Source organism: Jaculus jaculus, chromosome 3 (assembly GCF_020740685.1).
Source record: "Jaculus jaculus isolate mJacJac1 chromosome 3, mJacJac1.mat.Y.cur, whole genome shotgun sequence".
Classification (NCBI taxonomy): Eukaryota; Metazoa; Chordata; class Mammalia; order Rodentia; family Dipodidae; genus Jaculus; species Jaculus jaculus.
In genome coordinates this window covers 173,981,247-174,008,953 of record NC_059104.1, presented here as the reverse complement: position 1 = coordinate 174,008,953, position 27,707 = coordinate 173,981,247, and the positions used below count along the sequence as shown (strand labels likewise).

The following is a 27,707-nucleotide window of genomic DNA, read 5'->3' as shown; positions in this document are numbered from 1 at the left end:
GTAGGCAAATGCCTTAACTGCTAAGCCATCTCTCCAGCCTTACACTGAGTTCTTGATCTGCATCTTATACAGCTAGATGCCAGAATTCCCTCTGTCCTGTTTCTCATCCTCTCAACAAGCTGCTGTCCACATGCAAATGGGAAAGGACTGGGATCTGTCCTTCCAAGCTCGGGTGGAACAGTCATCTACAGCCTCCTGCCCTCCTCAGGACCCACAGTAGACTTCACTGCTGAGCTGCCAGACCCAAGATCGCTGAAGCTGCGTATGAGATTCCCCAGGCAGGGCCTGTTCCTATGAACACCTCCCTGCTCTGACTGGAATGGTTTGCTAAAGACTGAATGCAGTGTTACTTAACTGATCCATGTCAGCGTTTCCTGATGCACTGACTGGCCACCAAAGAAAGACTTGAGGGAAGTTTCCTTTGAAGACTGTATAAAGGACTTTTATTATTTGGAGGTGTTTGGCTGGCAAGGGGGATCTGTGGAGGGAACCAAGCCCTGTCCTGTTCTGCTACTCAGGAACATAGTACCCTGCCCTCCAGCAGAGAGAGTCCCTGAGACAAAGAAACATGTATTCTGATCTTTTCCTTAAGCACGTAACCAAAAGAAGCAAGACAGTGTCACAACCACATTAAAAGTGCAGAAGAAGTGCCACGGGCAGAGAGAACACAGGAAAGACATGCCGGAAGTTTGAGAATGGATATTTTTGGACAGAAGGATTATGGAAGATTCAGGATGATCTGTTCTTCTATTTTTAAGGTTTTTTTCCAATTGAACAGATTAACTAATAAAGGAAAAAGCTAACACTGAAAAGTAAAATATATTCTAAAGTTTCAAAAGACTAAAGTTAAAGTAAGACTGAATTTAAAAAAAAAAAGCAGCATTTTTGGCTGAGAAGATGGCTCTCTGGATAAGTGCACTTGCTGCACAGTCATGAGGGGCTGATTCACACAAGTTCAATTCTCCAATGCAAAACATAGGCAGCTGGGCAAGACTATGCACACCAGTGACCCCAGTTCTTTGGGGAGTGGAGACAGGAGAATCACTGAGTCTTAATGCTCACCCAGCTGATGATAAAAAGGCAACTTTGAGTTCAATGAGAAACCATGCCTCAAGGAAGTTGTAGAGGCCGACACTAAATGTTCTCCTCTGCCTTTGAGTCTGCACACACAAGTGCATACACTACACATATGCCAACACACACGCACACATGGAGCATTGTAAGTTGCATAGAAGAAATCATGAGACCAGCACACATCAAGAGCTATGAGATCTCTGAATTTGGGGCATTTCATACTCACTATCAGCACATATTCCTGCCTCATACTTTAGAGAAGAGACAGAAAGAGCAGTTGGGGCACACTTAGCTTCTTGCTATAAGCCCACAAATATCTCTGCTTGTGTATCCATCTTTTCTTCTTGGGAAAGGAGAGAAGCATTTCATCAAATATCCAGAGCCAACCCACCAGCTCATGTTGGATTCCACTTGCCCTTGCCTTTCAGTGGGCTCCCAGCCATGGGCCTCGCTCTGTTTCTCTCACTCTTCTTTCTTGCATCTTCAGGTTCTCATCGTAGTGTTCTTACCTCTCAGCGTATAAAATGTCTTGACCCTCATGGCTTACAAATAGTCCTAGATTTGATTTCTTTTCCTTCTTTTCATCTGGATTTTGCTCTCAGAGATCTTACTAGTCACCAATGACTTTCAAGTCATAGGATCTAGCGGGTTCCTTTCAAGCTTTCTTTTTTAAAATATTATTTATTTATGAGAGAGAGAGAGAGGCAGATAGAGAGAATGGGTGCAGCAGGGTCTCCAACCACTGCAACCTCCAGACGCATGCGCCACCTTGTGCATATGACTTACATGGGTCCTGGAGGATCAAACCTGGGTCCTTTGGCTTTGCAGGCAAGTGCATTAATTGATAAGCCATCTCTCCAGCTTTCAGTTCTTCCTCAATCAATACTGGTGCAGCTTTGATCAACTTGACCTCTTGCATCTCTTTGAAACATTCTTCTAGTGACCTTCATGACACCATCAGTCACTTTTCCTCTTGGGTTATCTCATTTCTGGCTGCTAGAAGGGTTCTTCCACTTACATTCTAAGCACTAGTGTTCTTCAGGACTTTATCCCACACCCACATTCTGCACTCTAAGAGGAATTCATTTCATTAACCTCTATTATCCAAATATCATAAACAAGAGTATATTGCAGACTGGGGAGATGGCTTAGCAGTTAAAGTGTTTGCCTGCAAAGCCAAAGGATCCTGGTTTGCTTCACCAGGACCCATGTGAGCCAGATGCACAAGGTGGCACATGCATCTGGAGTTCGTTTGCAGTGGCTGGAGGCTCTGGAACACCCATTCACTCCCTCTCTCTCTGCCTCTTTCTCTGTCTCAAACAAACAAACAAATGAATAAATAAAATATGTTTAAAAAATAGTGTATGTTGCTAATTTATAACCTTAGATTTTTACCTGAAGCCTTGTTTCTGAGCCCCTGTTTAGTATACTCACTGGATCCTTGTGTTTTGCATGCTGAAATGTTTCAGTGAGCAAACCTGAGTGTGTTAAAAATGGGTCACATAACCTTAACCTCTTTCCATATAGAAAACACTCTGCATTTCACTCAAATGACTGCAACTCAGAAAGCACACCACCTTCCTTGAGGTTGCTCATGCAGAAAGGCAGAATATTACCCATCTCTGACTACTGCCTTTGTCCAAGTCTCATAGGAAATCAATCCCTTCTAACAAGGAGACAGACGGGGTGCAGAGCTTTATGGCCACATCTTATGCAATCAAAAATTTAGACAACATCCTTTATGACACAATCTGGCAGTGGGGATAGGTGCTATCTGAGAGATGGGAATAAGTAGGGTGAATCCTATGTTAGTCCAGACAAAACACCAACAGAGAGGGAGGACCCCAGCAGAAACTAGAGTGCTCCTTCCATTGAGGAAATGGACTAGAGAGTGTTGAAACAAACTTAGCCAGAGTTTGAGAGTCAAAGGAACAGAGAGAAGAAACATTAACCATCAGAAAGCCATGGTTTAGGGAAACTAAAGAAGATAAAGAAGATGTAGGGCTGGAGAGATAGCTAAGTGGTTAAGACACTTGCCTGTGAAGCCTAAGGACCCGGGTTCAATTCTCTAGCACCCATGTAAACCAGATATGCAAGGTGATACATACATATGGAGTTTGTTTGCAGTGACTGGAGGCCCTGGCATACCCATTCTTTCCCTTCTTTCCTCCCCCTACCCCATCTCCCTGCTTATTTCTCTCTCTTAAATAAATAAAATATTTTTTAAAAGATGTAATAAATGCAAACATGAAGCCTTAATATTTTTTTAATTTTCATTTTTTCAGGTGGTTTAATGTTTGGTGCCACCTTAATCAAAACTCTAGAAAGATTATGTATTTATAAATAGATAAGCTGATTATAAAATACGTACAGAAATTTAAAAAAAAAAACAGAGTCACCAAAATGATTCTGAAAAAGAAGGAACATGTGGATTGCCCGGCTTTTAGGACTTAGTGAGGCATAACAGAAACACCGTGGAACTGGAATAAAGTTACTTAAAAAGAGCAGTGGCATAGAAGAGTACCCAGGACAGACTTACAGATAGGATCAATTGATTTTCTTCACATGTATAAAATGGGTCCAGGGAGATGGCCTAGTAGATAAAAGCATTTCTTTGCAAGCCGAAGTTCCTGAGTTCAGATCCCCAGAACCCACATAAAAGCTGGATGCTGGGGTGATGTTGGCAATCTCAGTCTGTTGAGAAGAGAGGTAGACAGGAAAATTTCCTGAATGCACACAGGCCAACTAGACTGGAAAATACATCAGTGAGTGAGTGACCCTGGGTCAAAAGGGTGGAAGGTGAGGACCAACACTGGAAGTGTCCTCTGACCTCCACATGCGCATGTGACATGTGTTACCACACTTACACACGTGAACATGCACATCTACACTCACAGCCCAAAAGGTATACAAGGCAGTTATGTGGATAAAGTGTAATCTTTTTGAGAAATAGTGCTAGAACAATCGAATACATATATTAAAAGACAGAGAACATTAATCCATACCCCACACTATATCCATATATCAAAATTAAATCAAATGGATTAAAGTCATAGATGTCAGCGCTATAATTTTTTACAACTTCAAGAAGATAAGAAAGTCATACTTGATGAATGTGGGTGAGTAGAGATTTCTCTAACATATCACTGAAGCCGTGTCCTCTAAGACAGACAAGATGGATTCCACAAATTAAGGACTTGCATAAACACAATGTTAAAAGAACAATGCTAGCCATAGCTTTGGAGGAAATATGTGCACATAACATACTTGATAAATGACTGGCATCTAGAATACATAAAGAACTCTCATTCAATAGTATGTTTTTTAAAAATACTAATTTGTGCCAGGCATGGTGGCACACGCCTTTAATCCCAGCACTCGGGAGGCAGAGGTAGGAGGATTGCCGTGAGTTCGAGGCCACCCTGAGACTCCATAGTGAATTCCAGGTCAGCCTGGGCTAGAGTAAGACCCTACCTTGAAAAACCAAGAAAAAAAACCTAATTTGTGTGTGTGTGCATGAGAGAGAGAGAGAGAGAGAGAGAGAGAGAGAGGACGAGAGTGAGAGAATGGGTATGCTAGGACCTCTAGCAAGTGCATATTAACTCCAGATGAATGCACGACCATGTGTATCTGGCTTACATAGATTCTGGGGAATTGGACCTGGATCCTTATGCTTTATAGGCAAGTACATGAACTGCTAAACCATCTCTCCACCCCAAATTTTTAAAACAATATTTCTTTATGAGAGAGATATTGGGATAGAGTGTGCATGTCAGCACTTCCAGCAACTGCAAATGAACTCCACATGCATGTACCACTTGTGCATCTTGGCTTTACGTGGATCCTGAGAAACTGAACCCACGTTGGCAGACTTTGCAAGCAAGTACCTTTAACCACTGAGAAATCTCTCCACCCATATAAGTTTTGTTTTTTTTTTAAGCAAGAATGAGAAGGAAGAGTCTGAGGAGTTGGACAATGACATGGAATTTGGCTTGTTTGATGAAATTCCTGCTCCCCTGCAAATAAAGCCTTTTTATGTTACAAAAATAGGCAAGAGTTGAACTGACATTTCATGAAAAATAGAGATTTTGGGATAAGCACATGAGAAGATACTTCCCCCCATGTGGCCGGGGAAATAAAACAATTACAATGAGCTTCCCTCTTACACCTGTAGGAATAGCTCCAAGACCAATCTTATCCAGAATAGTTAGGAACAGAGATCAAGCCGAACCTCCCTGTACTGAGAGCATAAGTGAAAAATTGCACAACCATTCTGGTAAAGAGTATAGTCATTTCCAGAAAAGGTAACATATGCCTACCCTGTGAGCCAGCCATTCTCTTCCCATGTGAGTATGCGAGAGAAATGAAGTCATTTGTCCATACAGAACACACCAGTACTCATGACAGCTTCATTTGTGACACCCCAAACTGAAAATAAACCCAACAGCAAGGACACCTATGCAATGAAATAGGGCTCAGGAACAGAAGGATCAAACCACAGAAGTGCATAACATGATGAAACACAGTAATTATTGTGACTGAAAGAAATCAGGCAGAGCACACATGATATAATTCTTAGGTATACAAAATCCTAGGAAATCCAAACTAATCTTGAGTGACATCAAACAGACCCTAGTGGCCTGCAGGTTACGAGATGGGTGGCAGGAACAAGGTTGGATGCTTAAAAAGGGGCATGGGCAAGTTCTGAGGTAACGAATATGCTCATTATTTTGATTATGGTGGGTGGATTCACAAATGTATACACATGTCATGTGTTGTCAGGCTGCATACTTCAAACATATGCAGTTCATTATATGTCAATTATTTCTTGATAAAGCTACATTAAAATTCTTCTGGAATCTGCCATACGTCTCCATGTCAATTATGAACATGCTAGTGAGAAAAATTACCTCCCTCCTGGCCTTGGACAATAGGCTGAGATTACCCTCAGACCACTTCTTTGTTCTCTCCCTCTTTTCTTTTCTTTCCTTTTCTTTTCTTTTCTTTTCCTTTCTTTTCTTTTCTTTTCTTTTCTTTTCTTTTCTTTTCTTTTCTCTTCTCTTCTTTCTATTTGTAGGCACAGGGATCTTTTAAGAAGATAAAACTATTCATGTCATTTCACTGCTAAAAATATTTCTCATAAAGACCCAAACACATGCTTACCAACAAAACCCTATATATTGTTCCTGCCTAAGTTTTATTCTCTCTTTATTTTTGCTTCTCTGTTTAGGCACCATCTGTTTTTGACTTGCTCAAATTATTCCTGCCTCAGGGCCTTTGCATGTCCAGCTTCTTTGCCTAGGCCTTTGTTCTTACTTCAAACTGTCCTTTAGTCTCAGCTTTAATGTTGTTTCCTCCAAGCATACCTCTCACAGTCCAAACCATGGTAGGTAAAGCCCAGAGTGTTTGCTTCCAGCACCTTCACAGAACCAATCACACACGTAAGTAATTATCTGCATATTGTCTACCCATGCTCCCCACATTCCCATCTTCCAAAATCATAAGCTCCACGAGAGTAGGGGCCAGGTACTTGACGCCCTGGACCCTGGCTGGCTGTTGCAAATATACTTATTGAATAAATGACAAGACTCAACTGGAACTTACTTCCTGACCCAGAAGTCACTTGCTCACTTCCAAAGATTTTTCTCAACTTACTCATGCAAATTCCATCTGTACAAAATCTGTCATGACATGTTTTCTGTAGTCATTTAGGCCTCAAACTGGTAAGCATTGAGAAACACAACAGAGCTGGAGAGATGGCTCAGTAGCTAGAGGTGCTTGCTTACAAGCCTGTTGACCTGGGTCTGATTCCCCAGTACTGATGTAAAGCCAGATGTATAAAGTGGTGGACACATCTGGAGTTCATTTACAGAAGCAAGAGACCCTGGCATGTCTACACATACACACACACACACACACACACACACACACACACACAAATACAAGAGGGCTTGGACTGCAGCTCAGTTGCACCACGTGTGCTTGGCATGTACAAGGTGTTGGGTTCAACTTCCAACACAAGGCAATAAAAGCAAAAAGAAAGAGGGAGAGAGGGAGTGATGAAGGGAGGAAGGTAATTAGCGAAGGAGAGGGAGGGAGGAAGGAAGCAAAAGCAAAGGTGTAATGAGGAGAATCTTTCAGTATTTAAAAAAAAACCAATCGCTAGATTTCTAAGATAAATGTTAGTATCTGAATTGATAGGTCATTTGAGGGTTTTTAAGAAGTCAGTGAAAGTCATTTTAATGTGAACATGTCCTCTGGATGTTTCACTCCCTAACTGTTAAGCAAGGAAGACATGGCTGGAGCGGCAGAGCTCTGTAGGGGATGAAGCCTGAATCACCATGGATCCAGGGTTCCCCAGTCTTCAACAGAGCAGTGGCCTAGATTCTCACTGTAGCTGCATGTGGGGCTGGAAAGATAAAGACTGCAACCATGACCAATTTCCCAAGCAGCTTCCTAAGAAATGGCTCGCTCCCCTCCCTCTCCCTCCCCCTCCATGTTTATTCAGACTCCCCTTAATTAGAGCATTTCAGCATGGAAGCATAATCCAATCTGAAGGGAAATTTCCCTGGAGAGCCATCTGTCAGAATTAGACTACACTCAGCTACTGGACAGTCAGACGGTATTGTGAACGCCACTGCTTCCAGTCTCCAAAGACACAGAACTCATTTTCCAAGCAAACAAATGCCAATCCTTGGGACAAGGAGGTTTTCTGTCGGGAAGCTGGCTGGCTGTTTTGGACAGTAGTGCTTCCAAAGGTAGAAGATCATTAACACTAGTCCCAGGGGGACATTCACTTGACCCGTCTCACCCTTCTCCAGAGACAAAACTGCTGTCCTTGACAACTCTATCAAGTTCTCCTTCAGTTGTTCCCCATCTCCATAAGATGGTTTTCTTTTGTCTTCTCAGTTCAGTTCTCCCCATGTACCCCGCCACAGAATGATTTAACTATGGAAGATGAGCCCAAGTAAAGCCTTCTTCTGCCCCCACTCTCCCTCTCAGGACAAGCCAGCTCACCATGCAAATATCTGTCTTTGATACCCAGCCCAAAGCAAACAGAGTCTTGTCTAAAAAAACAGTGAGTGGGCTGGGAGATGGGGATCAAGAACAAGAGTCGGTTCTTGCCATATCTGAGACAAGGTTCCCTCCTGTGCCTTCATAACCTTTGCCCACTCTTCTGTTATGCCACATTGTAGTGGGTCTGTTATGCCCTGCCTAGATCCCCTTGACCAGACTGATGCATCCATTCCGTCAGCTGCTGAGGTTGGTTGTTCATAGCTCAGAACTGCATTCTTCCTGGGAGGAGTCACTCGGCTGGTGAGAGCCATCTTACAAGTGACTGGAAAATGGGTGGGATAGCTGGCATCGTGGAAGCCCCTAGAGCCTCCCAAACATTACAAGCTATTGATAAGGCTCTCAGTGACCCATCAGAACTAGATGGAAAGATGCTAATGCTCAGGATCCCACATGCTTGGGCTGCAGGTCACTGAGAAATCAAGCTGGAGCCCCACCGGAAGCTTCCTCCCTGTTGACTAGCTGTCAGGATGTTGGATAAGGCCTGTTGGGTGACAAAAGTCATCAATGGTCTTAACCAGTAATGGACCATGTAAATTTTATGGCTAGCCAACCAGGCCATATGTACCTACTGGTGCAATGATGACATGTCTGTTACAGGGGAACCAACTACCATCTGATTGGAGTGCAGACCTGCTCCACAAGGGGGGAATTCCTATCTGGTACTGAAAACCTAATAAGAAGTCTATGGATGGAGAGGATATAAACCCTGGTGGGGGAAAATTATTACTGTTATCTGGCTAAATGGACATATTATGTCCACCAAATTTCCCTCTAAATACTTATACTTATGTTCATATATTAATGTACTTTTCATTAGAGATGCTTCTCATTGTATTTTTTTATTTCAGAATTTATTTATTTATTTTATGTATTTGAGAGACAAAGAGAGAAAGGCAGATATATAGAAAGAATGGGTACACCACAGCCTTCAGCCACTGCAAACAAACTCCAGATGCATGTGCCACCTTATGCATCTGGCTTACTTGGGTCCTGGGGAATTGAACCTGCATCTTTTGGCTTTTTAGGCAATTGCTTTAACCATCTCTCCAGCCCAGCTTCTCTTTTTATTTATTTATTTTTTCAGATTCTCTTTTTAGATGGCACTGATCACTGGGGTGACTCAAAACTCACCAAAGTTGGGCTGGAGAGATGGCTTAGCAGTTAAGGCACTTGCCAGTGAATCCTAAGGACTCTCTAGATCTCACATTAGCCAGCCACACAAAGGTAACGCAAGCTCAAGGTTGCACATGCCCACTAGGTGGCACAAGCATCTGGAGTTCGACTATAGTGGCTAAGGGCCTGGCGTGTCAATTCTCTCTCTCTCTCTAAACTAAAATAAAAAAAAAATAAACACTCACCAAAGAGCTAAGAAGTGGCCCACGGAGTTTTAAGCACTAAGTGAAACATCTCTATCAAAACTCCAGGGCTCAAGGATCATAGCAGAGGAGGCTGTGGAAAGAATGTAAGAGACAAAGGAAGGGGAGGAGTGCTTTGCAATACTGTCTTCCAGACACAAAGTGGCCATAGTATTCATGACCTCAAAGTGGCTGATGCTACCTACACCAAGACCTGTATAATAGGAGGGGGGAAATTACGACATCAAAATATTACGCTACCTACACCAAGACCTGTATAATAGGAGGGGGGAAATTACGACATCAAAATATTACACTAGATAGACAGAAGGGATTCAGTGTGTGCGAAGGAATTTGAGGATGGTAGGAAGGGATTATGATCATGTTGTAAATGAAATGTTTTAAAAAAATGGCTGTCAAGGTACACCCTCTTCCTAGGGGTAACCATGTCAGGGTGAGATAGGTTTGGGGTGTCTGCTGTCCCAGAGCTCTGAGACTGGACTTGGGACAGACTTCAGTTTGTCCTTCACCCATTTTCCTTAGCTCTTTCCCTTAACCCACCTGCTTCCCCTACTGCCTTACAAGTTTTGCTGAGGAGAGTCACTGGATGGATCACTTGCACAAGCACCTCTCAGAGGCTGGAGGTGTAGCTCAGGTGGTAGAATGCTTGCCAATCATGCTTACATGGGTCCTGGGAAATTGAACCAGGGTCCTTAGGCTTTGCAGGCAAATGTCTTAAGTGCTAAGCCAGTTCCCCAAGCCCCAAATGCATGTTTTTTAAATAGCAATAGGTATGTTTGTGTTTATTGAGAACTTTAATATACAAACATATTGCAAGATGGTCACGTTTGTAAAAAGTGGGTTCTAATGAATCTGGGATAGATAATACAAAAGCACATTTGAAGAGCACCAGAAACCTAAAAATAGGTGAGAAAGAAGAAATTTTACCATTTCTCTTCACACTTCTCTAAGCCCTACTTATTTAATTTCACATTTTTAACAGTGACAGACTGAAAATTATTAGCCTAAAGATACAAATTATTAAAAGAAAATAACTGAATAAGTTCAAAGGATCAGAAAGAAGGTGCAGATAATAAAATCCAAGTAGAATCAACGAAAATGAAGGTTAATTCTTTGAAAAGCTTTATCAAGCTGACAGACCTCCAATGTCAAGGATGAAGGGAAAAGAGAAGAATGAGTAATAGCAGAGAACAGGAAAGGAAAACAAAGAGTAAGGTTATAAAGAACTTAAGCCAAGTCTGGGTGTGCCAGGGCTGCCTGCTGTTACAAACTAACTCCAGAGGCCCCTTTATGTGTTTGACTTTACATTGGCGCTGGGGAATATAACCGAGACCAGCATGCTTTTCAAGCAAGTGTCTTTAACCACCGAGCCACTGCCCAGCCTGCCTTTTTATTTTAAACAGAGTCTCTCTGTGGCCTTAGGCTGGTTCTCAGCTGTCTTGGAACTGTCTTAGCTTCTGGCTCCCTAGTAGTGTGATTATAAGTGTGCCTGGCTTTGTAACTTATCTTTAAATGACTATATGTAAAAGAAGCTAATACAACTGATTGAATAAAAATCAAGCAAATAAAATTGTAGGAGGACTTATTTATCCACTTAATCTCAAATATCTTCAAAAATATTGACAAGCTGGCTGGCATACCCATATGCACACAGCACATACACACACTTAGGCATCTTTGCTTACAAAACACAATATAGTATGAACAGCTTGGATTTATTCCAGAAATATTAGTTTTCATCTAAATTAGAAAATACAGCCATATAATATACTGGATTAAAAAGTAAAAGTAGCAAAACATATGCTTATTTCAACAGATTCAGACAAATCACATGATTAAAATTCAGCATCCACTCAGCTTTTCACACTAGATATTACTTAACAGTGAAACATTCTAAGCATTCCTTTGAAGATCAGAAACAAGCCATGGATGGCCTTACTGTCCTTTACACTGGTGATCCTAGAAAATGCAATAAAAAGGCAGTAAGAAGAATGAAAATGGAAGAGGAAAAAGAACAAATAAAAAAAGAACAAAATGGTCCTTATTCATGCATGGTACAACTGTCATGTATAAAAAGCAAGCTATCTGTGATCAAATTATTAGACAAAATAGCAACACTAAGTGTTGAAAAGATCTAAATCTAAATCAAGTTACACCCTGCAGGTGGGACTGTAAGCTGGCCATATTAAGTAAAGATAGATTTTTTTGTTTTTATTTGAGAGAGAGAGAAAGAAAGAGGTGAGAAAAGGAGAGAGAGAATGGGCACAGCAGGGCCTCCAGCTACTGCAAACCAGCTCCAGACACATGCACCCCCTTGTGCATCTGGCTTATGTGGGTCCTGGAGAATTGAACCAGAGTCCTTAGGCGTCACAGGCAAACACCTTAACTACTCAGCCATTTCCCCAGCCCCAGTTAAAATTATTTTTAAAAACAAGGGATTGTAAACATGTGCTTCAGTCTACTGATGACCTCGTGGTAGGAACTGGAGGTCAGCAGGATCCACAGAGATATAATAAGGCTGGTAACATTCTCTTGCTGCAGCTAAATTCCGTTTGGCTGAAGTTCAGTGTTCATTAATTTAAGACATCACACATGCTGTTGCTGGCATTGTAGATTTCATCTGAAAGAATAAGATGCTTTGCCTTGGCAATCATTCTATAATAAAAGCTACAAGGTCTATTTGGTCAGAGGCCTGTAAGCTCCATCCATCCTGTCTCAGGTGTGCCGTCCTGCGCTCTCTGTGACATTTCTGGCTCTATAATCAGCACACAGGAGGTGCATGTCAGAGTGATGATGGTGAGTGGGGAAAAGGCAGCCAGTGGGAGTCAGTAGATACAGGCATGGCTCAGTAGACTCTGGTGATGGCTGCGTTTCCCATAGCCACATTTTAGACGGAACTTGACTTCCTTGTCAGCCACTGAAAACCATCCTCCTGGTTCTGTGGCTTTTTCAAGTTGTCAGTCCCTTAACATCACCTAGCCAGGCAGTCCTTAGTGTTTTTGGCCTCATGTAAATGTAACAATACATAACATGTAACAATATCCTGAGTTGGTTGTTACCTGCTGGCGCCTGCTTGGAAAGCCATTGTTAGCATCTTCTTCCAAATCTGCGTGTGATGGCGTTGCATTGGCAACTTAAAATAAGACCCCCTGGGACTCATTACACCACAGCAGGCCTCAAGTGCTAAGTCGCAGCTCTCCTTTCTCTCCTGCTCCTCGCCCTCCAGCCAGTTGATACTGTCTACTGGGACACCCCTGAATATGATATAGCTGTAAAATCCTATGATCACTTGTGACTCTTGGGACAAGGGGACAAAATGGATTCAGAGTCATAAAGTCTAGTTGCAAAGCCTGCCCGCCCCACTTGAACTCAGCTGCATTGGACACACATGCCTTATATCCTTCTTATCTTAGAAGTACCACTTGTCCACCTCTGTTAAGTCTGGAAATGAGCCAAAGCCCATGGGACATAGGACAGGAAAATTCCCAAAGCAGTTACTAAAAAGTGATGAAACCTATCCATACTATATAAAGTTCACTTTTTTTTCAAGGCAGGGTCTCACTCTTGCCCAGGCTGACCTGGAATTCACTATGTAGTCTTAGGGTGGCCTCAAACTCATGGTGATCCTCCTAACTCTGCACCCTGAGTGCTGGGATTAAAGGCGTGCACCACCACGCCCAGCCTGAAGTTAACTTTTGATAGAAACATAGTTTCTTCAAGTACTAAGATTAAGAAATGTCTATGATACACTATTCCCTTTTCTAAATTGGAATCTATAGACATAAAGGGGCACTCACAACTTTTGGGAGGAGTTGTGTGCTTTTTTTTTTAATCTGCCTTTCTCTCTAATAAATAAAATACTTTTTTGAGGCAAGCCCAACAGGCTGGCATTTTTTTTAATGTGAGTGAAAGATAGAAACAGAAAGAGAGAGAGAGGAAGAAAGAGAGAGAGAGAAGTGGCATGCCAGGACCTTCAGCCACTGCAATTGAATACCAGACACATGCACCACCTTGTGCATATGTGTAACCTTGTGTGCTTACATCACTTTGTGAGTCTGGCTTATATGGTTCCTGGAGAGTCAAGCATGAGTCCTTAGGCTTTACAGGCAAGCACCTTATCTGCTAAACCATCTCTCCAGTCCATTAAAATATATTTAGGAAGTACAGAGTCACATGGGAGCCAATATCAGGAAAACCTACCCCAATTGAAGATTCAAGAAAAAATTTTTTTTCTTGCAGTTGAGGTCTAATAGCAAAGAGCCAGTAGTTAAAGAGAAGAAGGAGAGATCAACCAATATACATAAATCATTTTGGATCACCTTTTCATGAGCCAAGTCAAACTGACTAAAAACTTAATCCTAATTCTCACTCAGCTACTCTCAGCTATATGACCCTTGTTCCATCACTTCATGACCCTCCTCCTCAGATTTATCTGACAAAGGAATATCTTTGCTTATAAGATTTCTAGAGTTCTTCTCAATTGCAAAGTGAAAAGCAAACACTCCACAGTGTTCAGATGGTGTAAGTAAAAACAGCTGTTCAGAACAAGCTTCAAGCAATATGGCAGTGTTTCCCGCAGTTAGGTGACTGTTCAAAGGAACTCCTACAGGTAAAAATGCTGGTTATAAAATCCTTCTAAGTGTGCAGAAGAGCTAATGAGACAGAGATGGAACCTTTCCATGGCGTGAGTCACCGGAGGTGAGCACACTCTGGAGGTGGAGCTTCAGTTGAGGAAATGAGGCTCTGGAGTTCGGAGGACTGTGAGACAGTCTGCTTAAAGCTGGTTTCCCAAAGCCAGAAGGGCACCTTTCTAAAAGATAAACAAAATAAAACTTGTACTTTGCACAGGTAGATAATGTGGATCCATGTCTTTCTTGGGACTTTCTCTAGGAGAAGTAACCCCCCACCCCCCCCCACACACAGCAGTTTTTAACCATTAATACAAACCCGCAAGACCCAAAACTCAGAAGCTTTAAGATTAGTTTAAATTGTTCCATGTGGGCAGTTGCACCTGGGCATCTGTAGAAACAATTTTAGATCATCTTTCAAGGAATATATTTCTACTGACGAAGTTTCATGTGAGGTGAACTTGCAGTCACAAGGCTCAGTACGGCAGGCAGCAAGACCTGAGGGGCTGTCAGTCAATGGAGATGGCAATCAGAAGGATCAGGGCAGTTCAGACACGGCTGTATGAGTTATGAGGGACAGAACACTGAAAGAACCACACACGAGCCGGCCGTGGTGGCGTACGCCTTTAATCCCAGCACTCGGGAGGCAGAGGTAGGAAAATCGCCGAGAGTTCGAGGCAACCCTGAGACTACATAGTGAATTCCAGGTCAGCCTGGACCAGAATAAGACCCGATCTCAAAAAAACATACATAATACATACATAAAATAAAAATAAAAATAACCACACGTGGCATGCTGAAATATATACATATATACCTGTGTAAATATAAGGCTATAAAGATTTTGAAAGTATACTGATGAAAAACAGGTCATCAAACACTAAGTAAATGTGCAAATATCAAATAATGGAAAGAAGTAAATAGCTATGGATATTCCATCACTGATCAGAGGAAACAAGTTCAGATTCAGGAACCCTTCACCATCTTGACCAGGATGAATAAAAAGACCTGCCTGATTTGCAAGATTATAAATAAGCACAGGACACCTAAGCAGCAAGGGAGATCCATACATCAAGAGAAGACTGACAAAGGAAAAATGTTCCACTACTTATTTGTTAGTTAGGAAACCAATGAGAGCTTTACAATGTCATAAAGTAACCAAGAATTTTATGCTCCTAAACTTTTATTCCAAGTAAAATAATCTTCTAAGGATAGTTAGAAAACAAAAATATTTGGGAGCTATAGGCTTACTTGAAGGTTATTACCAGTGTGTAGATTTTCAAGAACTAAGGAACGAAATGTCCCAGCTTCACTCTCCTCCGTTCCTTACTGTCTGGGCCTCAGCAGAAGCCAGACACTGAGGGAGTTCTTACAGCATGAAGAAAACAGAAACCCCACCTAGCAGAAACAAGTGGAAGCCATCCAAAACAAGCCAACTAACCTTATGAAGCAAGAACTACCTTGATTTCAAAGCAAACAAGGGCAGTACAAAGCAGTAAATTTCATGCATCACTCATGCACATAAATGCAAAATGAAGTGTCAGCAAACTGAACTCAGTGGTGTAGAGAAAAGGTAACATATCAAGGCAAGTTTGTATCAATCTAGGAATATAAGATTAAATCAAAATTAGAAAGTGGATTTAAAACAAGTGACTATGGTAGTAGGTGAAAGGGGAACCTCACAAAACCATAGCATTTGACAAAGACAATTACTTGTAACAAAACTCAGAATAGAGGAATACTTTTTTATGGGTCTAGTCTATATTTTGTTTTATTTTTATTAGTTATGGACCTACTCAGTATGTCACATGTTGGTACCATCCTTTCTCTCATCCCTGCCCCTTTCTAAAGGGACCCTCCTTGTTGGGGGTGTAGATCACCCCCATACCAAACCAGAGATTCACAGGCTCCTAAGAGTCCATCACCGAAGTAGACTTTTTTCTTTCTCTTTTTTTTTTTTTACATAGGCCCTCACTATGTAGCCCAGGTACACCTCCTTTTCACGATCCTCCTACTTCAGCTTTCTGAGTGTTGGGATTACAATTGTGCACTACCATACCAACGGAGGGATACATTTTAAGTATGATACTGGCATTCATAAAATATAAGATATACACAAAATACCTATAGGAAATAAAACTCTGTGGAAATGTAAAGATACTCTATTTAAATATGGAACCAGTAAAGGATGCCCACACTCATATTTATTATTTAGCATTATATTGAAAATTCTAATTTGTACACTACGAAACAACAGAAAGAATAAAAGGTGCACAAAAAATGAAAGGCACACAACACACAAAGCTATTATAATTCACATGACAGATTATTTACAAAGAAAACCAAAACCATCTGTAATTATAAGACATTTATAAGATAAATATACAAAAAATTCAACTATATAGCAGTACTAGTCAGAAAATGCAATTTTAGAAGTTCCCATTTGAAACAAAAACAGGGCTGGAGAGGTGGTCAGTGGATAAAGTGCTTACTGTGAAAGCACTAAGACTTGAATTTGCATTCCTGGCACCCAAGCAAAAATGCTGGGCAGGTTGCTCGTGCCTATAATACCAGTGCTGGAGAGGTGGAGATAAGAAGATCCTTGGAGCCGGCTGGCTACCTAATGAAGCCGAATCACAGAGCTCTAGGTTTAAGGAGAGGACCTATCTCAGAAAATACGGTGGAGAGAGACTGAGGAATACACCCAGCATCAACCCACATGCATATGCACACATATGTACATGCACCCATGTGTATTCACAATATGTAAATGCAATACACACATGAACACCACATACACATACATGTGCAATAAAATAAAATAGCAAAATAATAATTACCTACCAGCAAATCTAAAAAGAGACATACTATATGCTTGTGTAGAAAATTATGACACAAGAATGAAAGACTTTAAAGAATGTGTAAATGGAGAGGATACAGTGACTATCAGAAGAATGTAAAATTTCCTTAAACTATCCCATGGGCTTTAGATAGTCCCAAAACATGAAAAAAACACGAGAAAGAATTTAAAAATAATCTTTGGTTTTTTTGAGTCAGGGACTCAGTTTAGCTCAGGCTGACCTGGAATTTACTATGTACTCTCCAGCTGACCTCAAATTCATGGTGATCCTCCTACCTCTATCTCCCAAGTCCTGGAATTAAATGTGTGCACTACCACACCTGGCTCAAGAATGTTTTGTTTTTTTTGAGGTAGGGTCTCACTCTAGCTCAGGTTGACCTGGAATTCATTCTGCATTCTCAGGGCAGCCTCAAACTCACAGCGATCCTCCTACCTCTGCCTCCCGAGTGCTGGGACTAAAGGCGTGCGCCACCATGCCCGGCTTCAAGAATTATTATTATTTATTTATTTAATTTTGTTTTTTCAAGGTAGGGTCTCATTCAAGCTCAGGCTGACCTGGAATTCACTATGTAGTCTCAGGGTGGCCCCAAACTCTCAGCAATCATCCTACTTCTGTCTCCAGAGTTCTAGGATTAAAGGCATGCACCACTATACCTGGCTAAGAATTTTGCATTGCAACTATAAAACTTATGCAAAAATCCCTCAAGTTATCAGCTTAACCTAATTTATAAGACTTAACTGAAGGGGAATAGACTAGATTATCTTTTCAAGATGCTAATGTCTATTTTAGAACAATAGTAATTTGTAAAGTGTGTTTTTGTAGAGATTGTCAAGTAGAACAAAAACCAGAAAAAAGTTTCCAGAAATAGATTCTTTTTGAAAATATCTTATTTATTTACAAGGATGGAGGAGGGAGAGAGGAAGGGAGACAACGGGTGTGCCAGGGCCTCCAACCATTGCAAACAGACTCTAGATGCATGCACTGCTTTGCGCATCTGGCTCTATGTGGGCACTGGGGAATTGGAATCGAACTTAGGACTTTAGGTTCTGAAGGTAAGTGCCTTAACTGCTGAATCATCTTGCCAGCTCAGATTCTTTATATACTGAAATACATATAGGACAGAGCATATACTGCATTATTGGGAAAATATGCCATGAAATTTTATATATATATATATGCATGTATATATATTTTTGAGGTAGGGTCTTGCTCTAGTCCAGGGTGGCCTTGAGCTCACAACAATCCTTCTACATCTGCTTCCCAAGTGCTGGGACTAAAGGCATGCGCAACCATACCCGGCAGCAAAATTATATTTAAAAAATAAAGGCAAGTGTGTTATAGTAACTGAATATTAGTGCCCCTCTCATGTCACCCATATGTAAAGATATTCTGTTTAAAATATGAAACAAGTCAAGAATGCCCACACTTAGCATTTATTATTTAGTATAGTGCTGAAAATTATAATTCAAGCATTAATACTCAATGTCATGCTATTTGGAGGTAGAACTTTTGGACAGTGATTAGATTAGTTGTGTCATGAGTGGGATCAATGCCCCTTATTTTAAGGACAGAGGTATTGGTCTCACTACTGTGTGAGAACACAGAGAATTTGAGCTGGGAGGAGAGCCCCACCAGAAACAAATCTATTGCACCTTGATTGTAGACTTCCCAGCTTCCAGAGCTGTGGAATGAATGCCTATGGTTTAAGCCACTCAACCTATGGTATTTCATTATGGCAGCCTGAGCAGGTTAGTCCAAGATGCCTATGTATTATGCAATGCAAACACATTTTGGAGGAGGTGAAAGTTTTATTTGAGAAAGACAAAACACTGGGCTAGAGAGATGGCTTAACAGTTAAGGTACTTGCCTGCAAAGCCAAAGCCAAAGGACACAGGTTCAATTCCCCAGGACCCAAGTAAGCCAGCTGCACAAGGTAGTACACACACCTGGAGTTCAGTTACATTGGCTGAAGGTCCTGGCACACTCATTCTCTCTCTCTACTTGCCTCTTTCTCTTTCTCTCTCTAATGAATAAAATTAATTAATTAATTTAAATAAAATAAAAAATATTAAAATTGTTGGCAGACATGTGATACACACCTATAACTATAGCCCCCAGGAGGAGGCAGAAGCAGACAGATCACTGCAAGTTTAAGGCCAACTTGGTCAACATAGTAAGTCCCAAGCCAGCCAGGGGTACATTGTGAGACCCTGTCACTAACAAACTAGCTAACTAACTAACTAACTGACTAACAACCAAGTACAATAGCAACATAATACAAACCCCTTAAACCTTCTAACAGAAAATACAGGATTAATATATTCATGACATAGGGTAATATTTCTTAAAAGAGACACAAACATGCTAATGTACAATGGAAAACACTGATATATTTTACTACACTAAATATAAGAGCCTCTACATGTCAGAAGTTACTACACAGTGAATACAAACATTGCCACAGGCTGGTCAATGTCTGCAATGCATGTAACCTACATGAACTCTATATCCAGAAAAAAAAAGAACCTACATGATTGATACAGAAGACAGGAGAAATGGCTGAACAAGCATTCCACTAGAAAGCAGGAAAGACTAATTAGCTATGAAAAAACTGCCAACCTTGACAACCAAGATTGTAGTGATAATATACCACACACATGCACCTGCAAACACACATATTAACCAGTGTGATGAGGCCTGTAAGACCTGTGAGAAGAGGAACATAGGGAACTGTCAGCTTTTATCAGTGGCAAAATCTGTTTGAGGAGCCACTGTGGAAATGGCCTTGTCACTACCTAGGTAAGTTACCTCCATCAGGGATGTACCCTATAAAAATTATAGATGCATAACTCTTCTCTGTTACATTATTCTGAATCACAAAAAAATAACTTGTATGTAGTTAATAAAAGAATGATAAGTTGTCATATGTTAATGCAATGGTATATTATGTAGCAATGAAAATCACACAACCAAAAAGAAAAGAAAATACACAAACCACAGCTATTCCAGTCATCTCTATTATTAAATGGCATAGTCAATGTTGATTTGGTGGAGGGAAGGCAAGCTAGAGAGCTATGAAACACAGAAACAAACATGTAAGCCAGGCGTGGTGGCATACACCTTTAATCCCACACTCAGGAAGCAGCAATAGGAGGATCACTTCGCTATGAGTTCGAGGCCACCCTGAGACTACATAGTGAATTCCAGGACAGCCTGGGCTAGAGTAAGACCCTACCTTGAAAAACCAAAAAACAAAAAACAAACTATAGTTTCCTCTTAGATTGAGAGGAAATATGATGATAGTGGACAATCTAGGGTCAGTGAAAGCACCAGCAATGTTCCGTTCTTCAGCTGTGTGAGTTCATACCTGTTTATTTCATCATTCCTTTATCATTCTATTTGTGTGCATTATATACAGTGTATTAGATACATCTATATTATACAAGCAAAACCTTAGCAAACCCCAGCACTATCAGTTCAGTCTCTGTTCCAGTCACGTTTTAAGCCACAGGTTATAAATTAATCTGTAATTTCATTCTTCTGACCTCCCCTCTGCTATGGCTATCCAAAGGCCTGGATTAATGCTTTTTGATAAATCCCTATTCTTTGTAGCTGTATGGAAAGAAAATATTTTCCAAGAATGAAAAGGAAGCTCTTATATCTGAGAGAAGTCTACAATAGCAGGGACCTCGGGGCTAGGAGGCTGAGGTACTTTGCCTCTCTAGTCTTGTCCTGCATGAACCTGCTGAAGAACACACTTCCTTTAGTGGTCTGTACCCAGGTCCATCCACCTCTGTGTGCACAATGCTGCTCTCTCCACAAACCCCTAGAAAGCAGCTCGCAGCAGGATCCCCACTGAGATTATTAATAACCTCTCCAGCTATTTTATGTATTTGCCAAAAATGTATAAACTGATGTTGAAGGTGGGACCAAGCCTTCCCTAAACAGCTATGTCTGAGGTCAGGCCTCCGTCTAGGACTCATTACTATCACTGCAGATGACAGCGTCTCTACTCCTAGGCCCAGGGGACTTGGTAAATGCCTCAGAGGGAGGTTAACATGGAGGCCACTTATATCATATGATAAGTAGCCAATGTCTATTTTGCCTCCTGATTTGGGTGGTTAAGACTTGTGAGACAGTCCTTGCTCTCTCTAGCATCCAATTTTGGCAGTATGTGTGCCAAAGCCTTTTGAAATAAAGAGATCTGTTTCTTTCCCAATATCTCAAACCTACTTTTTTGTTTTAAACCAACTGCTATCTTCTAATCTTTCTCTAGTTATTTTTTCTTTCCACTATGATGGACAGTACAACCCTTTGCCACACTTTATTTATCTGGAAACCAAGATAAAACTGGCACAGGTATCTGAGAAATGTGGAGAGAAGTCTTTGGAGAGATGTCTCGGTGGTTGAAAGCACTTGTTTGCAAAGCCTGTTGGCTCAGGTTCAATTCCCCAGTACCCATGTAAAGCCAGATGCAAAAAGTGGTGCATGACCTGGAATTTTCTTACAGTGGCAAGAGGCCTTGGCATGCCATTCTCATTCGCTCTCTCCTTGAAAATCAGTAAATAAAAATGTTGTTTTTAAAGAACCACCAAAGTATGAGAGAGTACCCAGCTCATGAAAATGTCTGGGAATAGGAGCATCCCAGTGAGGGGTAGCTGGTCACTGGACAGAGATGTCTGTGTCCTCTTCCTGAGCAAAGAGAGTTTTTCACTCACTCAAGGCTCCACCTCCAGCTGGATCAGCATCTGAGCTGAATAAAGATGGTGACATTTGCCTGCTCGGGTTGTCAAGATGAAGAAAACAATGCTGGCACTGGACAGCCCCCATTCAGAAAGGAGAGCTAATGAAGTTGCCTCAGGGAATTTGGACCTTGGAGAAAAAAATAAGTAGCTTGAAGATAGCAGTTACCTATGAAAGTCCAGTCTCTTCTCTGGAGATCTTTCTTTTGTGTCACAGGAAGATGACAAGGATACAAATGAAGTAGGAAGATCCTTTGCAATCCTAAGTTTCCAGTGCAATCATGGATGCCTGGACCACCACCATCATGGATGTCGGGACCACCACCATCATGGAAGCCTGGACCACCACCATGACAGATGCCTGGACCACCACAAAGCACCTCTGCCTTTTACTGAGTTTCAAATTAGATGTGATCTTCTATACATCAGTTTTGCCAGGTTATTCTCAACTTCCTTGTATCTCTGTTTGATTAGTTTTTCACTTGAAAACGTGGTGCAAATTCTTCTCAGCCCCTCACATTTCAAGGGTAACACTGAGGATCAGGTTGTGGATGTGCCACTGAGCCAGCCTGAGCCCTGGGCAGGGACTCGGTGGTCTTGGACTGGCCATGGACTGAGCCACAGACCACAATGTTCAGGACAGCACCCATTAGCACCCTCAACTTGAGAAAGCTTTCAAGAAGATGTGGGGACCCCTCCGGAGCTCTGACACTATTGCAGAAGAGGTGGCAGAAAGAATGCAAGAGCCAAAGGGTAGGGAGGACCGCTGTGGAAGGATGTCTACCAGACACAAAGTGGCAGCTGCATTCATGACCTCACAGCAGCTATTGTTACCTCAACAAGACCTGCATAATGCTGGCTCCACCAACGTGTTGTCAGTGACATCAAAATAGAACAGGGACTAATTGAAAAGAACAGGGGTTCAATGGAGGTGGGGTGGAGGAGGGTGTGGACAATGGAGGGTAGTGGAAGGAAATTATGATCATGGTACATTGTGTATACGTATGGAGGTTGTCAACACTTTTAAAAAATAGTTTAAAAAACATGGTGAGGGCTGGAGAGATGGCTTAGTGGTTAAGCACTTGCCTGTGAAGCCTAAGGACCCTGGTTTGAGGCTTGATTCCCCAAGACCCACGTTGCCAATTGCACAAGGGGGCGCATGCATCTGGAGTTCGTTTGCAGTGGCTGGAGGCCCTGGCGCACCCATTCTCTCTCTCTCTCTCTTTCTCTGTGCCTCTTTCTTTTTCTGTCTGTTGCTCTCAAATAAAAATAAAATAAAATAAAATAAAATAAAAACATGGTGAGGGCTAGAGAGATGGCTTTGCATTAAGGTGCTTGCCTGCAGAGCCCAGGGACCCAGGTTCTGTTCCCCAGTACCCATGTAAGCCAGATGCATATGCATCTGGAGTTTGCTTTCAGTGGCTAGAGGTCCTGGTCAGCCCGTTCTCTCCCTCTCTCTCTTTCTTTCTCGCAAGTAAATAAAAGTGAAAACAAACAAAACATGGTGAGGAGAATAAATGTTTGCTATTAGGAAACAGCTGAGAATCAGAAAGCTATAAAGAAACTTTGTGGTTCCTTAATACAGTTTCCACAAATAATTCTTATAAACTTCAAAACAAACATGTTATGCAGAGACATTTATCCTACCCATAATTGTGGGCTAACTCAACAATGCATAACCCATAAACCTCAACAAGGAGAGACCAAGGAGAGGGGGTAGGTCATGGATGAGCCTAATAATGGTACCAAACTGACTGTATTTGCTGAATACAAAACTAATTAATAAAAATATCTATCCCTATAAAAGCATAAAGAGGTTCTAAAACTGGCCACATGAATCACGTTGTGAATTTTATACTCCAAATAGCATCATGTATACATCATCATGTGTTTCTGTGCTAACTACGCAGCACCCACCCCCTGAATGAAGAAATGATGGACTCACATTGGTGACATATTCGATGTCCTTCCAAAGGACGCACTCCCTGGGGAAATCAGCCAACTCTAAGAAGTGGTCCACTACCACTTGGCCGATTAGGTCGTGGCGAGAGAACCTGTCAAAATCGTACACAGAGAAGTGAAGCTTCCGAGCTTCAAGGTCATTGTAGGGCACTGGGAACAGAAACACTTCATCGAACACAGGGTTCAAGGTCTTTCTGTGAACTTTAGTCTGGTGTTTTGTTTTCCGGTCAGGAAGCAAGTAGATCTTGACATAAGGATCTGATGTCCCAGAGAAGTCCTTGGCAGGCAAATTGACAGCTTTGTGGATCTTCACTATGAGCTGCTCTAGGTCACAGTCATATTTTAAAATGAAGTTCAGTTTCCCGCAAGCTTTGCTGTTGCTCCGTCTCCCATCGTCATTGTCCAGCGACCTCTGCTTGTATAGCTCGGGTTTAATTCTACCAATCCCAGTCAACTGCTCCTGCCTCTGAAGCTGTTGGATATTGAAGTCTGGGTTTGACAGATTGAGTTGTCTTCGGAGTGAATTGTGCCTTCAACAAAGAGCAAGACAAACAAAAACAACAAAAAGTTATAACCACATCAGCTATGGGTCTTCCCAAAACGTGTGCCTGGAACACAGGTGCACCGTTACATTGTGAAAAAAGTTTAGATCTGTGGGCCTATTTTCTGTTCTTTTGGGCCTAAATTCAAAATGCTCACCAATGTGAATATGCTGCTCCCTAAGGCTTAAAGCTCAGCACTGAAGCTTAGTATCAGGAAATGACCTTGGAGCTTTAAAGGTTTAGCGCACTTTCTCAACTATCTAATGTGCCATTAAAGAATGTAAAGTTCTGTATGTACTCCTTTAAAAATAAAATCATCCACCTTTATAAATAGTATCCAGAAGCTGAAATAGTGAGCTACCTATTGTCTTTTAAAAAAATATTGTTTTCAAGTCAGAAAGGGTGAGTTACACTGTAATTCTAGCACTTGGGAAGCTGGAGACCGGACTGCCATGAGTTTGAGGCCAGACTGGATTACCTGGATTACCTAGAGAGTCTCAGGCTGGCCTGGACTGGAGAGTGAAACCCTGTCTCACAAAAAAAAAAGAAAAAAAAACTTTTTTTTCTCTAAATTATATAGCATTTTTGTGTCACTGGGTTATAGCTTTATAAGGATGTGAATCCTTACTAGGTCGATTAAAGCAGATCACGTGAAGATGCTGGGGTTGGGATTGTGTCTGTTTGCAAGGGACTGTGTTGCTTGTGATTGGTGCACACAGCAGCACTGGAACTGTGTTTCTGTTGGACCATACAAGTGATGAATACTCCTGAGGACTCATTTCTGAAATACACACTGATGGCACAAAAACTAAAGATAAACACAGCTAGGGATTCTGGAGGAGAAGGTCAGATACGGATGTCTGTGAACTGAACATTTGCTAATGTAGTCTAATCTTCATCCTATAAGCTTATTGGTTTAGACTAGAAGTTTCCCTAAAGCTGTCTTTAAAACTTGCTTTATCTATGTAAGTCTTACCAAGGTGAAAGAAGCAGTCATAAATACAAAACTGTTATTTTGGTCACTTGCTTTCTGTGGTACTGAGGATTGAAGCCACAGCCTTGCTCATGCTAGGCAAACACTCTATCGTTGAACTACATCCCCAGTGCTCCTTTTACTTTGAGACAAGGTCTAACTAGTTTTGCCAGTCTGGTCTTGAACTCACTCTGTAGCTCAGGCAGCCTTGAACTTGTGATCCTCCTTCCTCAGCCTCTGCAGCAGCTGGCATTATAAACCTGTACCATTGGGCCCTGCATAAGGTGGTTTCTTGAAGAGTACTTTCACTTTCTCTTTTAAACTCAGAGTGCAGAGTTCATGCACAGTGTTATAGGTAGTCAGTCAATAACCTTAATTAAAACAGTGTCTCCAGCAGTAAAAGGGAAAGCTGGGTTGTCTGTGAGGGACTGGTCAATAGTTGGAGAGGAAGAGTGCATACTTGGATTTCTTTCCTCTTTCTTCCTTATGTCTACCTTATGAAATAAAGATGTGGGGATGGTGTCCACAGACACAAGTCATGCTTGAAATCATTCTCCTTTTTTTGTCATCACAGATGCCATCATGCTGAACAGCGCTCTCCCGTCTAAACTTTCCTGATCACTAAACCCATGTGACACAAGAGCACTGCCACACTGCTGTCACTTGTACGTGTCACCCACAACACAGTCCGCAGCAAGCAGACATGCCCCAGGCAGACACAAAAATCCCCAAATGGGCAAAAATGGTGTGGTCTGGAAGTTGCTTCTCTGAAATTTCAATTTCATCTAAAGCAACCCAGCGTTAAACTTTCTCCGTATCTGCTGACGGAGGCGAGGCGGAGGAGATAGGAGATGCTATTAAATGATCGAACTGGCTCTCGCTGCCGGCATCTCCAGGGCATCCCCGTGGCTGGAAGTGGAACCTCTCTGGTGCTACAGTAAATCTTTCTCTATTGGTCTCCGTGTACAGCACATGCCTTAGTGCAGGCAGAGGTCAGAAGGGGATGATGGTACCAGCTCCATCTCCTTCTACTATTAAATTTTCTTTGCTGGCTACATTTTAAAAGGTCCACCATATGGTCTTGAGTCAGTTTCCACCATTCTGGTTGAGAACTAGGACTAACCGGTAGGGACTAGGAGTCAGTGGTCCTTTTTGGATAATAAAAGTGTTCCCTCAAAGAGCCACTGGTGCTTCTGCTTGGGACTTGAGTCTGACAGAGCCATGATTCTGTGTCCACACCCAGTCTCGTCCCAGCCACTGGGGCCTCTTTCTTCCTAGGCTGTCACTGTGAAGAATCTCTGGTCATAGCAAACTACCTTTGAGGGGTCTTTTTTTTTTTTTTTGAGTATTGCTTGTAGACTCATCATATCATAGTTACATTTTGTCTTTTCCCTTATCTGCAGAGCTGAAAATACCAAGTTTATTTCAATTTCAATTTGAAATAAATGGAGTTGGCTACTTAGCAATAGAACATATTCTGTTCAACATATACATCTTCTTAGACATAAATCTTCAGAGATTAATACTACATGTTCAGGTCTTCCTAACCACAGAGGATTGCCAGTGGGTAGAGGGGGGTGGGCTAGAGAAATCTGTACTTCAAAAGCAGAAGCAAAAATCCCATTCCCTATGAACCCAACTGGATAGAAAATATTCAAAATTCCAGTACACAGAGTCATCTAACAGTCACAAATATGAATACTATTACCTGTCAGATGAATTACATGTTAATTTCATTCCCAGCAAATTTCTTTCCATTCAGTATTACTACTGGGAAAACAGCTGAATTTCTCTGGAAGGTAGTGGCTTAAAGTAGAAAGCAAAGATGGTAATGGGGCATGACAGTTTCTCATTGCCTGGGGCTCCCTCTAGGAGGCGGTAAGCTTTACTGAAGTTGCATGTGCGTGTGCCAATGCATGTGTGTATGCGTGTGTGTGTGTGTGTTTGTGTGTGTGTGTGTGAGAGAGAGAGAGAGATTATAAATTCAGAAAAGCCAGAGAACTAGAGTAACACCTAACTTCCCTACATCAGGCAGCACTCTGCAAGCTGAGTAATGAGAACAGGGAAGCTGCCCAGGGGACATAAGGGAGACGGGGTAGAAGAAATGGTAAGTCAATAATCCTTATCTCTTACAGGCTACTCAGACTGGGCAAAAGAAACCCAAAGAAGAGGAAGGAAAGAAACCAACCAGTGTCATGACCCTCATAGTCTCTAAATTATCACCCAGAAGGCCAACCGTGTCCATCAGTTCTTAACAAAGAGAACATAGTCACAATTCAACAAATGCAAATGTGCAAAGTGAGGCATCCAGTAGAGTAAAAGGTACAGAGAGGCAGAGCCAGTCAGGTCAGGGTGTCCAGCCTTCTGGAGTCTCCGGGGCCAAAGTGATGCCGTAGACCTCAGTGGGGAAATGCACCGAATCTCCAGGTTGGACCTGTTCTCTAGCAGCTGCTCAGCTCTTTGGCTCCAGTA

The 27,707-nt window shown here is 41.8% G+C and overlaps 1 protein-coding gene across 1 annotated transcript in view; it reads right to left on the bottom strand.

Moving 5' to 3' along the window:
* The window catches only part of Syt9 (synaptotagmin 9), a 200,332-nt gene that overhangs the window by 113,474 nt on the left and 59,151 nt on the right, over positions 1-27,707 (bottom strand). The window contains exon 3 of the mRNA XM_045146317.1: positions 23,704-24,250. Within this exon, the coding sequence (XP_045002252.1) occupies positions 23,704-24,250 (547 nt within the window). The remainder of the gene's footprint in view (positions 1-23,703; positions 24,251-27,707) is intronic.